The sequence below is a fragment of the Atractosteus spatula genome, chromosome 3 (assembly GCF_055471065.1).
Source record: "Atractosteus spatula isolate fAtrSpa1 chromosome 3, fAtrSpa1.hap1, whole genome shotgun sequence".
NCBI classification, from domain to species: Eukaryota; Metazoa; Chordata; class Actinopteri; order Semionotiformes; family Lepisosteidae; genus Atractosteus; species Atractosteus spatula.
In genome coordinates, this window is record NC_142708.1 from 17,523,596 (window position 1) to 17,539,454 (window position 15,859).

At 40.5% G+C, this 15,859-nt stretch overlaps 1 protein-coding gene and 1 long non-coding RNA gene across 2 annotated transcripts in view; one reads left to right on the forward strand and one right to left on the reverse strand.

Annotated features, from left to right (window-relative positions):
* Positions 1-7,466, reverse strand: part of LOC148837507 (uncharacterized) — a 55,134-nt gene extending 47,668 nt beyond the window's left edge. Inside the window, exon 1 of the long non-coding RNA XR_016090811.1 lies at positions 7,258-7,466. This is a non-coding gene — a long non-coding RNA (uncharacterized LOC148837507). The remainder of the gene's footprint in view (positions 1-7,257) is intronic.
* On the forward strand, positions 5,367-12,271 carry klf9 (Kruppel like factor 9). Its single transcript, XM_088910638.1, has 4 exons — positions 5,367-5,412; positions 5,534-5,666; positions 5,759-6,218; positions 8,965-12,271. Exons 3-4 carry the CDS (start codon positions 5,780-5,782, stop codon positions 9,237-9,239), a joined length of 714 nt encoding a protein of 237 aa, XP_088766764.1. The 5' UTR covers positions 5,367-5,412; positions 5,534-5,666; positions 5,759-5,779; the 3' UTR covers positions 9,240-12,271.
* The last annotated feature ends 3,588 nt before the right edge of the window (positions 12,272-15,859 follow it).

A 15,859-nucleotide genomic window follows, 5' to 3' on the forward strand; every position in this document is an offset into this window, starting at 1 on the left:
ACGACGTTTGCTCAGATAGAGGGACAAAAACAAGGTCAGGCGAAAAAAAAAAACAACAATCCATACCGGACAGTATATTGAAATACCGATACAGTAAAAATATTGTCGATAAAAGTCACTTTAATGCCGTGTGGAGAATGGGAGAGATCTGCTGTACAAGACCGGGCTCTTGCTGCACAACTGAGACACTGAGACAGACGGTCTCACCGCCAGGAAATACAAGCGATTGAGTTTGAATGTCACTTATTAATAATGTATACTGTACGAGACAGAGTTATATAAAAGCCACAGTACAATATTGAGATCCATGGGGTTCTCTCTGCCTTATAATGGGAAAAGGCACATTATTACAGTACGTATCTTAAAGTAATGAACTGTTTGGAATCCTAATGGAATAGTTACATTAACATGTTTAAGACAAAAAAACTACTATACCTGTATTTTATTACATTTATTGAATTTCTTTTAAAAACACTGTAGAGATATTCAATAGTGCCAGACAGTTTTTTATTTATATTTCAATGAAAGGGATTACTGGTTTACAGTATGCACATTACAGATATTACTAGATTTCAGAACGATGTGAATAATGTGTGTTAAATTTTCTGTAAAAATTGTCTTTGCAAAGCATTCGTTCTTCTTTCAATCTAAACAAGGCTATGCACACCAGACAAAGCAAAACAGTCCCAAAACAAAACATTTTCCCTCCGTATCTCGCCAAGAATGCGATATACAACTTTTTCTGTGAAAGAAACTTTTTTTTGCAAAGACCGTTGTCTGTGGTCTCTGTCCAAAAAGCTCCCTTATAGTTTCAACCAGCTTTTCTTTCTTTAAACCACAATATTTTGCATGTCAGTTCTCATATGCAGTGAAGAAAAATCTCAAATTGTGTTTTAAAAGCCAAAACACAACCAAAATAAATAGGTATGAATACGTTTTTAGACAGGTACTGTACATAAACATCTCCAAAGATACTTGAGAGTGAATCAGGTGCCTCTGCTGTGTGTGCTCTCTTCCATTCAGTATACACATGACTATACATTCAGTATACATATGACTGTGCATTATGGGGAACATAATAATTCCTAATAATATGTCCTTACTTCTGGACACTCCACTCAAAGCACTTTACAGGTAATGGGGACTCCCCTTCATCACCAATGTGCAGCCCCCACCTGGATGATGTGACAGCAACCATAGTGCTCCAGAACGCTCACCACACATCAGCTATCAGTGGGGAGAACAGAGTGATGACGCCAGTTCAGAGAGGGGGATTATTAGGAGGACATGATTGGTAAGGGCCAATGGGAAGTTTGTTCAGGACGCCGGAGTACTCTTTTTGAGAAACACCCTGGGAATTTTAATGACGGCAGAGAGTCAGGACCTCGGTTTTACATCTCATCTGAAGGACGATACCTTTTTACAGTATAGTGTCCCTGTCACTATACTGGGGCATTAGGACCCACACAGACTGTGGGGTGAGCACCCCCTACTGGCCCAAATAACACCTCTTCCAGCAGCAACCTTAGTTTTTCCCAGGAGGTCTCCCATCCAGGTACTGACCAGGCTCACACCTGCTGAGCTTCAGTGGGCTGCCAGTTGTGAGTTGCCAGGCGATATGGCTGCTGGCATAACAAAGCATGAAGCTGGGCACCGGTGGAATATGTAGGAGTGCTGTTTATAGACTGTAGTTCAATGTGGTTATGATTAATCAAATGCCTGGCCTAAATGCCACTTCCAAAGAAATCAATGCAAGAAATCAACCACATAATTTGAGACCACTGTATGTATGCAAATGTACTGTATGCACATCAATTTTATAACATTGCAAACGGCTAAAATCCAGTAATTAGACATGCCAATGCACAGATAGCTAAAGTTGTACTGAAACCACACTGAATTGTGAAATAGCAGAGTTAGGGTCCTTTCCATGAAGGGATGAGTCCTTCTACACTGGGACTTCAAAAAACTTGTCAGCCCACTGTCAATGACTTAATGCAGCCTTAATTCGACATGAAATTGAACTTATTAGAAATCTTGAATTCAGTTTACCATCCAAATATTTAGATATTTCAAGTTGGGAATTAAATTGCATTGAAACCTACAACATTTTTGCATCTAAAGATGATTAAAACTTTACAATGAAGCATAATAGTAGCCTAAGTTAAAGGTTAACCAAGAGCTTAGCTGAACTGAAAGACACTGAAAACGCTTTCCATTCCAGGGCTGGAAATCCATTAGCAGATTGCTTCTGACTGGGGACTCTGGGTGTGAAAGCAGAGTGAGGATGGCTTTGTGCTGGTGTGGATATACTGTACTGTATATCTCATGGGTTTAACTAGATATTATGATTTTTGTGAAGCGTAGGATGACTAACTATATGGGCTGTGACATTTTGCTTAACATCATGTTTGTCAGAATTAGTGGGGAGGACACCTTGCCGTCCAACACAACAGCACATCTTGTCACATAAACGGTAGCATAATACAGTGGTTAATGGAGATTAAGTCTGAAAATACTTCATAGTCTGATCCCAGTCTCATAACTCTGGCTTGCTCAATCCTGGATTGGGGGAGTTTTAGATTTATACTGTAGGTACCCTTAAAAGGTCAGTATGAGCAGAGACCTGGAAAGCATACTAATATCTTAATTAAATCTTAATAAATCAACTGATTGATCCAGCTAAGTCACTCACAGTTCAGTGGTCATGGAAATCAAGAGGCAAAATATGGCTATCTGAGTCTAGGATTGGACACATCTGCTATGGAACATGGGGAATGGAAATGATACATTAGCTATATCTGTAAATAAAATATTTGTTTCCAGCAATCATTTCTGTCAGTATCATGAAAAATAAAAGTAATCACCTGCCTACATGTAATGTAAATCAAAGAATTTGCTACATGAAGAAAGTAAAAGACCAAATACCAAAATATACAAAACAACAGTAAAATGCATCGATCCATTTTCTAAACACTTTGTACAATTTAGGGTCATGGGAGAGCCAGAGCCTATCCAAGCTAGCCACAGGGCCAAGGCTGGGTACACACTGGTCAAGACAACAGCCCATTGCAGAGCACACACAGACACACACTTACATCAGGGCCAATGTTCCCAGAAGCCAATTAATCTACCAGTATGTCTTTGGACTGTGTTTGGAAACCAGAGCACCCAGAGGAAACCCACACAAACACACAATGGGAACATACAAACTCCACACAGATAGCATCCCAGGTTGGGAATCAGTTCAGCCTCAGTGCAGCAAGGTAGCAATGCTAACCACTGCACCACCATGTTATCCTGGTAAAATATTTTCCAACCGCTTCTTCCAATTCAGGGTCATAGGGGAGCCAGAGCCGATATCACCTATATAGCCAGAGCCTATATCGGCAAGCAAGGGGCGCAAGGCAGGATACATCCTGGTTGGGATGCTCATTCATTGCAGGGCAGACAGACACAAACACAGATACGCAAACACACACACCTAGGACAAATCTTTCCAGAAGCCAATTAACCTACCAGTATGTCTTTGGACTGTGGGAGAAAACTGGAGCACCTGGAGGAAACCCACGTGAACACAGAGAGAACATACAGACTTCACATAGATAGCACCCCAAGTATGTAATTAAACCCAGGATACCAGCACTGGAAGGCAGCAATGCTAGCCACTGCATCACCACTAAATGCATTATAGATGTAATTATATTCAACAAAACTATACTGCAGAACTTTACATGCTAATAAAGATATTAATTTAATCTATGTATTACTCTACATATGACTATTTTGACTGCTATAGCATCTTAAAACATTTTGTTTTTATTCTGGGACAAGATGCTTGCATTTTTTAAGTGAACCCACATATTGGTTGCTTTTGTGGTATCGATTCCCGTTACTGTTTCCTCCGTTGCTATATTCGGTTTTTAGTGTCCCGCATTTTAGAACACCTGTTCTATATGTTGCGGTTAGAAAACTCTAATCTATTAACTACAAAAGCAAATAGTACAATCATTTTTACCCCTAGCGCAAACCAGACAACCCCCGTGTGTTCTTTAGAACTCATTCAGAGAGGCGTGTCTGGACGAATCCCTAACCAGCTGTTCCAGGATTGCAGAAGGATAACAACTAGCACAAACAATTGGAAATACCCAGTAGTGAAATAGTGAGAAAAATATGACATAGTCCACCTCACTTTCCAACTAAACACACAAGGGTCTGCATTTAATTCATTTTAGCTTTAAATCTGTTTATGTGCTCTGAGTTTCACGTTAAGTAGGTTATTGCGCAGTTGTAAGAAGACTTCCTGGCTCCGAGCCTGTAAAGAAGGTGACTTGACTGCCTGCACTTTCAATTAACCCCGGAGACGCAAATCACAATCAAAAATGAAAATCGTTTAACTCAACGTTACTTCATAATACATTAAAAATTACTGACTAAAAACAATTATTCCGGTTCTTAATGTTTTTTTTAATATACTTTGTTTTGATTGAACCGGTCCAAAAGTCAGGATTATTGTTTTGGAAATTTTAATGTTGCTAGGCAACATGCTGTTGCCTGATTGTTGTTGTTGTGAATGTTGTTCTCCTGATTTCTCCTGATTTTCTGATTCTCCCAATAAGTACCCCTGGAAATATACACATTTCTAAGTTTTACCGTTGTATTTTCACGAAGTTTAACTATAAAATCTTTATTGAATACCTACTCTACCGAAAGATTTTGTGATAGCCAAATCCTATTTTTTAAGATGACAAAAAACAGTCATTGTACAGTTCACACAGTACAGTACATATAACCTTTGTCTTTTTTTCAGCTTTCATTTCATCAGAGTACACAACAATGCAGAGCCCACTTTTCCCGAAACAATCACCGTATCTGTACAATAGACTGCAAGTTCTCTAAAGCCTGGAGATTTAAAGAATCTCAAATAAAGACTTGGTCTGCATTATCATACGTGGCAAACTACACTGGACTCTCCTTTGTAGCGCTATTATATACACCTAGCTCTTTTAAATAAACCTCCAGACAGCGATTCACACTTTTTAAACTAACTGACGGGTAAAAATTCTACATCTTCATTGCCATTAATAGAAAAACATTAGCAAATGTAAGAATTGGAGAGCTCAGGTCCAACAAAACACGTGTGCCCCTTCACTCAGCTTGTCTTGTTCCTGGTTTTCATTTTGGTTACACGCCTTTCCAAATTACAACGTCCAATTGGTTCCCAGTCAACGTCAATCATATTGGTATCTAGGTGATTTGTAGGCGTGTATAAAAAAATAACGTCACTGCTCCTTTTAGCCAATAAGAAGATGACTTTATTATGACACCCCGGGATTCCGCGAAATAGGTTCTCTAAGAACACTCTGAAATGTTGCTCAAGATCTAACAGAAACATGTGAGTCAGGATCGTGAGTAAGTGCTGCCGTATCCTGTTTCGCGCAACCGCTTCTACATTTTAGAAATATTGTCCGTGAATAAAAAAATAAAGACTTTCATATTTGCCAGTGGGGCACTACACGTGTATTTTTTTTAGGTTTAAAGTGTACATGACTTCTTTGAAACACATTGAAAGGAGACACGTGTGAAGGCAGTAGCAGATGGGACATGCCACATGCTCTCAGAAGAGGAGTCAGTGCTAGTTCGTGTCTGCACTTCGGTGAACGCATGTGAGTATCACAGCTCTGTAGTTTTAGGGTTTTGCAAAAAAAAAAAATTTCAATTTCTGTTGACGTGACCGGATTCGTGTATTATCTTTTAGACATAAGAATACACAGAAGACATGTCGGATGTTGACTTTGCTGCCGAGTGTCTGGTTTCCATTTCCAATCGAACAGCGGTACATCCTTGCCCTGATCTCATGATGTCTGAGGACATTCCGAAAGAAACTCAGGAAAACAGAGCCATACTCATGGCTGCCATGATTTTGCTGGACTTAAACAAGCGCAGTCCCCTAACGGCTATCCGCAGTGTTGCCGCGAACACTGCCAAAACCGCGAGTGGACTCACCTCGGAGGGCGCCGTGAGCAAGCACCGGGAGGCCCGAGCGACCCGGGTGAGCGGCGACAAGGAGAAGCCGCTGGGTTTCAAACCGACCTCGGGCAACGATGTGACTGGGTCCCGCCTGCCTTCGGGGAAGAGGCACTGCTGCCCCCACGCAGGATGTGGGAAAATCTATGGGAAATCGTCCCATTTGAAAGCCCACTTCCGAGTACACACCGGTGAGTATAATAGCCTTACCACAAAATGTGTAATGTGCCCATTTTCTTTCGCTCTTTATAATAATTTGGCTCAAATTGGAACAAAAAGAAATGCGTCAGGGCTCTCTGTTCTGCGCTCCGCCCTGACTCGGCCAGCTGAGGGCAGACAGGTAGCACAGGCAGTAAGTACATAGCGGTACGAGGCTGTTGCGAAATAAAGTGCAGAGAGCTGCGCGTAGTGTTGAAGAATATCTTGTAGGGAAAAATACCGGCAGCTCTTCGTGTGAGAGTAAAGTAACTGGTAATGACACAGCCTAGCAGTAATGTCACGACATTACCCTTTTGAAACCCGAGAAATAGTGTCGTGCCTGTCGTGGGAGGTGTGTTCCCCGGGGAGAGGGCTGGGACTGGGAGTGACGTGGGCGGTGCTGCACGCTGTGGGTCCAAGCGAAGCGCTGGGCACTGCTGAGTTACACGCATTTGATGATCGGAAACTCGCCAGGTTCATATTTGGTATAAGTAAGGGGTAGTTAAAATTTAAGCTTCGAAACGGTCTGGAAAAAGGGGTTCTTCAAAAGAATTTAACCGTAGATTGTGCCTAAACTGACTTTTGTGTCATTATGCAAAATCAGATGAGGCTAAAGGTAGGAAGCAGGGGTTGGCGATTTGCATTTCCGTTTAGCAGTTCAGTTTCGTTTTCTTTGAGATTAGATGAATTTTCCGTGTTTGGACTTGTTTATTATCCCTGGCAATCGTAACTGTATTTAATGTCGATGCCTCAAGTGCTGTATATCTAAAACACTAATTCGAAACAGTTGTATGCTATTCCTGTTATTCCTCTTTTAGGACGTGTGTGGTGTGTTTCAGAATCCGAATCACCTTTAATCGCCAAGTACATTTCGTGCACAAGGAGTTTACTCTGGTGTACTTGCTGCCGCAAAAACATTCTACACATACCGTTCACAAACAAGACTAATAGACATTAATAAGACAGTGCACAACTGACTATGAATACTTGTTAAGCTAAAAGACAGGCCATAGAAAGAAGCTGTTCAAATACCGGGTGGTGCTGTCTTTCATAGGCCGGTAGCGTCTTCATGAAGGACGTTTATGAAAGGTGGTAACCTGATTGGGAGCTGTCATCAGCGGTCTTTCCTGCTCACGTCATCATTGGAGAGGGCAGATGAGAGGCAGGAGCCCTTTCTGCAGAGCGAACCACACACTGCAGTTTGCGTTTTGAGTGGGCAGGCGCCTTGCAGACCAGTTAGAGAAGCAGTCAGAATGCTCTCAGTAATGGCTCAGCAGAACTGTATTAGAAGTGGTTGAGGGACACCCACATTTTTCAGCTGGCGCAAAAAGAATATTCTCTGTAGTGCTTTCTTGGTAAGGCCTTAAAGTTGGTCATTTAAAACATTTTTAACATTGTCCTAAAACTGCGCCTAGTGGAACTGCAAATATTGCTGTAAAAAACATAAACTGGTAGTGAGAGTTATGTGTCTTGGAACACTTTCAGGATAAAATGGGTAAACCCCGTTTTGTGCACCAATGTGCAGCAGGTGGGGCTGCACATTGGTGGTGGTGGAGGGGAGTCCCCATTACCAGTAAAGCACTTTATGTGGAGTGTCCAGAAAAGCACTATATAAGTGTAAGCAATTAAATTAATTAAACCAGTTTCCTGCATGGCTTTTATTGTATGATCACTCTGCTAGTGCTAGTGAAAGCAAAATACTGCATTTAAATACTGTATAGTCACAAAAATGTTTTAAGGCGACATTACAACTGTTTGTAATCCTTCCGTAAAAAGATGTGTTTTTACACATGTAAGCCTTCATTTTTAATGGGATTGTCATGGCAGAGTGATATTTAGGACTTCTCGTGATGTCCCATTGTACCCTTCCCCCTAACTCTAACACCCCCTCTGAAACTGGCTCTACTATTAAAACACGCCCTGCACTAGGCCTGTAAATTCCCCTGTGCAAGAATCCTTTGGACAAGTCTTTCTTCTGCACCATTTTAAAAACTAGAAGTAGTAATGCTAACATATCAGTGTTTGTTTCTCAGAGTTAAGGCTCTGTGTGACTAGAGGGTATTTGTATTCAACAATTCAACTCCCACCTTTCCTGTCCTATTCCGCTAATGGCTCAAAGCCCAGGTGCTGTGTATTACTAGGATGTGGGTTTAATGGGTGTAACAGAATGTGTCTGTTACAGTGGAGCACTGCCACTTTGTTTTCTCTATCGCCTCTAAAGAATCATGGCCATCAACTCACAGAGAGCAGCTCGGCAGCTCTTAGTTTGTTTTTTTCCAGTGCCCTAGTGACTGGTGCAGTAACAGGTGGCACAATAGCTCAGTGCGCAGTTAGCATTGCCCTGGGGTGCTGTCTGTATGTAGTTGGCATGTTCTCCCCGTGTTTGTGTGGGTTTCTTCTGGGTGCTCTGGTTTCACTGCACAGTCCAAAGACATGCTGGTAGGTTAATTGGCTTCTGGGAAAACTGGCCCTGGTGTGAGTGTGTGCCTGTCTGCGTCTGAGTCTGTATCTGCTCTGCGATGAACTGGTGACCCATCTCTTGCCTTGTACCTGTTGTTTGCTGGGTTAGGCTCCGGCTTCACTGTGATCCCGAACTGGTCAGAAGATGGATGTACCCCACCTGTTTGCTTTAGCCAACAGAGCATCTTTTACTCTCTCTGTCGGGTGAGAACCTGGAGGTCCTGAGGAAGGGAGAGGTTGCTGTGTGAACTGACACGGTCACCTGCTGTATTTCTACAGGCGAGAGGCCCTTCCAGTGCACCTGGCCCGGCTGCTTCAAGAAGTTCTCTCGCTCGGACGAGCTGACGCGACACTATCGCACGCACACCGGCGAGAAGAGATTCCGCTGCCCGCTCTGCGACAAGTGCTTCATGCGGAGCGACCACCTGACCAAGCACGCCCGGCGCCACGCCGACTTCCACCCCAGCATGATCAAGAAGGCCAGCTGGAGGACGCGGTCGTCCGCCTCCTGGTCTTCCTCGGAGTCAGGGGAGCAGGGCCCTGCCAGCCGCTGAGCTCTGCCTGCAGGAGGCGATGGCGGCACAGCACCACAACCAGACCAACACAAGAGAGTAATGAGGCCTCCGCGAGGAGGGACAAACACCGTTGGCAGTTAGCTGTTCCTCCCTGTTTATCCTTAATTCTTCATCTTCTTTGATCCAGGATCTAATAAATGGGATTGAAGGAGCATCTTAAAGGGTGCATAGACCTGGACAATGCCTAACCTTTCTGCAAAGAGCATATATCCGCTTTTCACATTTGAAGATTGGACTACAATGTGTTCGAGGTCATTACACAGGAGAGCTCTGTCTCTAAGGCACAGATAAAGAGTTGTTTAAATAAGATCTAGTGACCTTTTAATTCTGGGAAAATCCCCAGCAAAATCCGTTTTATTTAGTGGGTTACCTTTTATTGTGCTCACATAACTGCTAGCTGAGACTTGAATGTGGTCAGAAGAAAAAAAAGTATTTTGGTACAGAGTGTTGTACAGCAGGAGTTCACAGAACGTCTGGGTAACTTGCACTTTAATCCAAATGCTTACAGAAAGCAAGTTTTTTAACTCCTTTTTTTAAAGTGTAATGTTTGTCTTACATTTTGTTACATGCTTTTAGAAACTTTTTTTTCAGACATATAATTATAGGTTTCTAAAGCATAACTACACAGGATATTTCATAAGCACTATTATTATTAACGTCTTAAATTGTGATATTTTTGAGTACATTATGATAATTGTATGAAATGCAGTTGAAATAGTGGAAGAAATGTGACGACTGCGTGTAATTCTCAACATAAAATTGTTACTTTTATTAAGCATAGACTGATTTAATTATCATTTGTAAGAATCAGGGCCTTTCATTTTCAGTTTTTATTGTTTATGTACCTGCCTTTTGACGAACATCTAAGCTGATTAAATTTAATTTAAAATGTCAGAGAACGCTTTAAATTACGATTCAATTTAGTTGTTTTCACACACACATAAGCTAGAGTGTGAAAACTAAGATTTAACTTTCTTAATTTTTAGTCCCTAATACACGAAAGTAGGAATTTGAGAAGCTTAACATTGGTTGATGAACACATTGAAGGCAAGCGGACATGCAAGAATTAAACTGAAAAATAAACTTGAACAGAACTTAAATGAAAGACCTGAATGATAATTGTAACAACAACACTATGGCAATGCTGTATTTTTGTCAAAACATGTCACTTTGATTCTATTGTAGTGAGAGGCTACACAGAAAGGAGATCCAATACAATGTCAGATAATCCCACTGATTGAGTTATTAGCTGCTAAGTTAAAAATTGATGTGAAGGGAAGCATATACAGAAATTCTGTTATTTATGTAGAGATTGTAGTATTAATGTGTTCCATTTCCGTTTGCTATAGTTGTAGTTTTACTCTCCTACCTTTATTCCTAACTTTTTGGCCTAAAATATTTACCATACTTATAGCATTTCTTTTTATTGCTGGCTGCACCAGTGTTGTTTTTTTGTTAAATTTGGAATCTAAGCCCTGATTTTCTTTTTCTTCTGAGTCTGAATGACATCTATATTATGCAGATTATGTTAGTAGACCTGAAAGATCTTCAGTTGTTGTAGAGGAATTCGTACAGCCTAATGCCAGGGAAATGACTAAGCAAACATTAGTCTGCATCTCAGTATTAAGTTTACAAGTCTGGACAGTCTGGCTATGTGAGACTCAGGGAAAGTATTTGAGAAGTATTAGCTGTTTAGCCGAGTCTGTTATGTTATATAGTAAGTGTAAGTTTTTGACAGTGCAGAAAGGAAATTCATGCTGATCAGCCTGGTGTACAATAGTTCATTGATTGGGCTTCACAAATTTTGAGCCTTACATTGTAAAACATAATTTGAAAAATGCAATACATGAAAACATTTCTATAGAAAGAACAGTAATATTTTCTCTATAGTACAACAGACATTTTTTTAACCACACTTCACTTCAAAGATAATTGATCTTATAGAGTTAGGACTTTCTATGTAGAGAAGTCAACCAATAAGTTAATTTATAAGGTAACGCCTTGAATGGAATATTAAATCTAAGACTTGATTTTCTAACACTTGCAACACACTAAGACCTTGAGAGAGAGTTCTTTGATGTTTGAGATGATATGCGTAGTGCAATTTAAAGTTAAGGAGTTGTGTATCCAGTGCTGTCTTTTACTGAGAAAAAAATTGGTTAGCTCTTATCTTAATGAAGTAAGATATGTTGCTGAAGGAAAGATTAGAAGAATTGTCTTAGCCATCTGCTTTCAGAGCCCAAGTCACTATGACCTTCACTTTGCCCTTGCTGTGTTGAGTTTAATGCATTTTTATACCGTAATGTGTAGGAGTATGAACCTTCTGCTTCTGCAAAACATTTCTTAAGAATTCAACTGATAAATTCTCATTTCAGCTTTTACTGTATGTGAATTTGTATCTTACCTTTTCTGTTCAATAGACATCCTAACACTCAAACATGTGGGACTTAGTGCACAATCTACCTCTGCTTGTACTGCCTTATGAATTTCTTGAGAAAAAGCTGCAAATCATGTGGTAATTTCACTACGAGGACGGGTCATGTTTGTGATCAAATGTGCTGGGAAAAAAAGGGAATATGCCAGAAATATAAAGCAGATAGTAATGTATTTCAAATGGATTTTAAAGTGTTTATTTTAAAAAATATTTTATGAATATCTTAAATGTATAAAAGGTAAACGGCAGATGTGTGTAGCTATTTAGTTGGGTTTTTTTATGAACTATATATGGGCAATGTTGACAGTACATGCGAGATTTATTACATATACCGTATGGAATTTACTTCTCCTGAAAATTAACTGTTTTAAACTGTGCAAATGTAAAATCATACTGCTTAATGTATTTAAGTACCACTGTGAAACTTTTTATTAATCTGTCAGTTACTGCAGTTCATGAAGTGCTAAGAAAATCTAATCAATATGTTCCTCTGGGTTCAATAAAAGACAGATTGTTAAAATTAAAACAACTGTACATTACAAGCCCACGTTTTAAAATAAAGGTAATGCTTATTTTATTTTATTTTTAAATTGCAGTGCTTTCTTCACACTTAGTCTTGTCATTTCTAAATTGTTGGAGATGATAAAAACCAGTATGTGCAGTTTGCTGGTTAAAAGGTGCTTTTATTTCTGTTATTGTGAACACATCCTGCATTATGACAGTGTTTCACGGATTAATCTGTCCAAGTACTCCAGCGCCTTGTTGTATTAAAGTGAATAGTGATTAGTTGAATGAGAATTTAGAATTGGGCAGCAGTGTAAATCACATTGAATACTCTAGTGCCTGGAGATTGATGATAAAGAGATCTAGTGACTTGCGTAAATTAAGTCAAGAGAAGAGCAAGCTGGAAGGAGGAGGACTGTGCAGTTTTCTCTAAGAGGGGACACACACGGAAGAGCGAGGGACCTGACTGGTGTCCGAAACAAAGACAGGCCCCTTAAACGCTGGTGTCCGTCGTGCTTTCTTATGTCTTTTGTTTTAGTTTCAACAACTGAAAGTAATGGAATTGGTTTCAGTAGCATCAGACGGGATCATGATATTTAAAAAAAAAAAAGAATACTCACTGGTTTGTGCAAAATTAAACATTTTTTCATAGGCATTTTTTAAGTATAATGGATTTATGGAAAAAAAAAAACTTCTTAAAAAACACCCTTTTAATATACCAGTTGTTAGCCTTGTATATAAAGGAAATGCTAAATAGTTCTGAAAGCTAATTTTCATTCACACAGTTCTGGTGTCACCCAGTTCTAAGTCTTCACTAAATTAAGCATAACCAGGCACTGGAGTATTCAACCCAAATATCCGTTGCCCAGTACTTCATATAATCTGCACTAATCGCTTAAACACAACCAGGTGCTGGAGTATTCAATTACACTTACTCCATGTCACCCAATTGTAATCTTCAATTCGTCACCAGACACCAGCTCTTCAGCTCTTTGCCCCGTGCTTCAGTCGCTGGAAGAGACTGTCAGCAAAGTGCTCCCCTGGGAAGGGGCTTTCAGTGTGAAGGAGGAGCTATCGGAGCCCAGGCCAAGATGACAGGATTAATTGGGCCATTCAGAGCAAAGGTGGGATGAAATTCCACAGACACTGTAGACCTGAAGATGCTGTGCTTCACTGTTCTAGAGACGATTTTAGGGATTTTTTTAATTCTGTAGAATTCGCTAAAACTTCTAGTTTGAAGTTTAACTTTTGCGTCACTAGCTCATTTTGCGTATTACACCTGTACTTCTTATTACGAACACAATTCATTCCCAGAAACCCTTTCGCATTGTGCAAATTCAACCATAGTGAACATTTCTTATGGGGAAAAATTACAATCCGTTCCAGGCCCCAAAAATGTCACCTCTGCTTTTACGTTTTTTCACTAAAACATGAATTACTAACATTCAAACTGTGGTTATGTGTTTTAATTAATAAAATTACCTAGCTAGACATCATTAATCATACACGTGTACAGTACTACACAGTATAGTAACCACATCATTTGCTTTTGGTGTAATTACACACACACACACAATTATTTTTCATTTTCTTAACACCTTTAGGGTCCATGAGAAAGTCTAAACTACCATTACTCATATGATAAGAGCACACACAATAGTGAACAATGCATGAAGCAAGACATGATAAATGCATCAGGTCTCTGTAGCTCTCACTCAAACTAGCTAGAGGAATGTGATGTGTACATTCGCTATGAAACAAGCCTTGTGTCACCTTCTCACTGTCTGCATTTGGCGGCGGTTTAGAAATCTCTCCTATCACTTCTTCATATACTGATATACTGAGTAGAATAAGAATTTAGTATCATTCCCAAAAAAAAGATTTTACTTACAAAAAGAGGGAGTACCCAAGTCTTATCCTGCTTGAGTCACAGCGATCCTCTGGTCACTGTTGCCATGATGGAGGGTGGCCTGTCTAGCAGAGCAGTTGGTGTAAGAATAAGATTCTCCTTCCACCATCGGGCAAGTCGAGAGGAACCAGGACACTGGCTCTGCGAGACAGGCCACAACAACCTGGGGCCATCACGTCCAACTGATTGACTCTGCGCCCTGAGCTGCATCTCATGCAGAACGTACTTCTGTAGAGAACTTCAGAAACATTTCAACTTAAAAGGAAGGAGAGAAGAAGCGGTAGAAGATCTGCAAGGGAGATGCACAGGGAGTGGCATTACTGCAAAAAGACTACCTAAACATCATTAGAACCAGCTAATTAAACGCTAGGAATACATGGAAGAAAATGCATTAGTGTGCGACGATAATATAACTTGAATCACTGAAACATGGCACATTCAACGTTGCGGTGACGAAAACAAAGCTGGTTACGAACAATCAAGTCAGTCCCAAACAACCAGAAGACAGAAAACTAGCCCATGGAACACTCCTTGGGGAACGTAGGTTTCTATATCACTTCCCAGAAAAAAAAGTACCTATCCCGGCACCTCTCCATGGCAACCCTGGATCCTGTGTATCTCGATATCGTTTAAATGGAATATTCTATTGCTAGGATCCATGGAAAACACTGGAGGATGGAAGAGCTGCACAGAGCCACTTGACCATAGTTCAGGGGACCATAGCCCAGGAAGCTGGAGGAGGGAACATCTTGGAGAAAAGGTTTTCCCACAAGGACAAGAAGTTACCTTCTTCCTTTGGACAAATACAAGCAGAGTGCTGGAGTGTTTCATTTGTTTTATTCAGTGTTTTATAAAACTTTGCCCTCCACCTGGATGACACATGATGCGGGTACATCACAATGAGCATTAAAGTGACGACTGTGCCGTTCAAGACCAGCAGGGCGGCAGCAGCAGCGTGATGGTGGGTGAAGGAAATTCCTTTGACAAGAACAGCTGAGATGCAGATTGACAGAAATCAAAGGACTTAGAAATACAACAGCAAAGTCCTTGAGCCTAGTTCTTCCACTTACACAAGGCAATTCATGTCCATTTTCCAGCAGAATAACCCAGGACCACAGTGGTTGGAGTACTGCATAAAGGCGTCAAGAAAAAGTCAAAGGCATGCCATAGCCTGCATTTTCTCTTGACCCGAGTCCCAATAGCACAATGGTGCCAATGCCTCCCAGCACACAACACCAGCTCAATGGCTGTGCACAGAAACAGCAACTGATCATCCCACAGCACTCATTCCAAAGGCTGAGCAGGGCTGTGGGTCAGCACTAGCAGAGGTCAATTCAAGTTCAAAGAGGTCATGCCCCATACCTTTCAATGTTCTCATCTCAACAGTATACTTCATTCTGAAACCTTATCACGATTGTTTCATCCGCATTTTTGGTCACTTTTTCTGTGATTGGGCGATATCGTGCAAGTTCAAGTATTTCATTAAATGTCCAAAACAAATAATCCAGGACTAATGCCTCACTGAGCATCACTGTTTATGCATAGATGTTTCTGGAAAAATATATATATAAGATCAGGGGTATTGCTAACACCCTTCTAGCAAATCATGCCCATTTATAACCATGATACATGGCTGAATAACTAAAGGGGAACTGCAGTCCCAATTTTTCAGACCAGTTATTAACAAATTAACTTCCTGTAACAACAAATTCATTGATGGTATCGCAATCTTGTACAAATTCCAAATTGAGT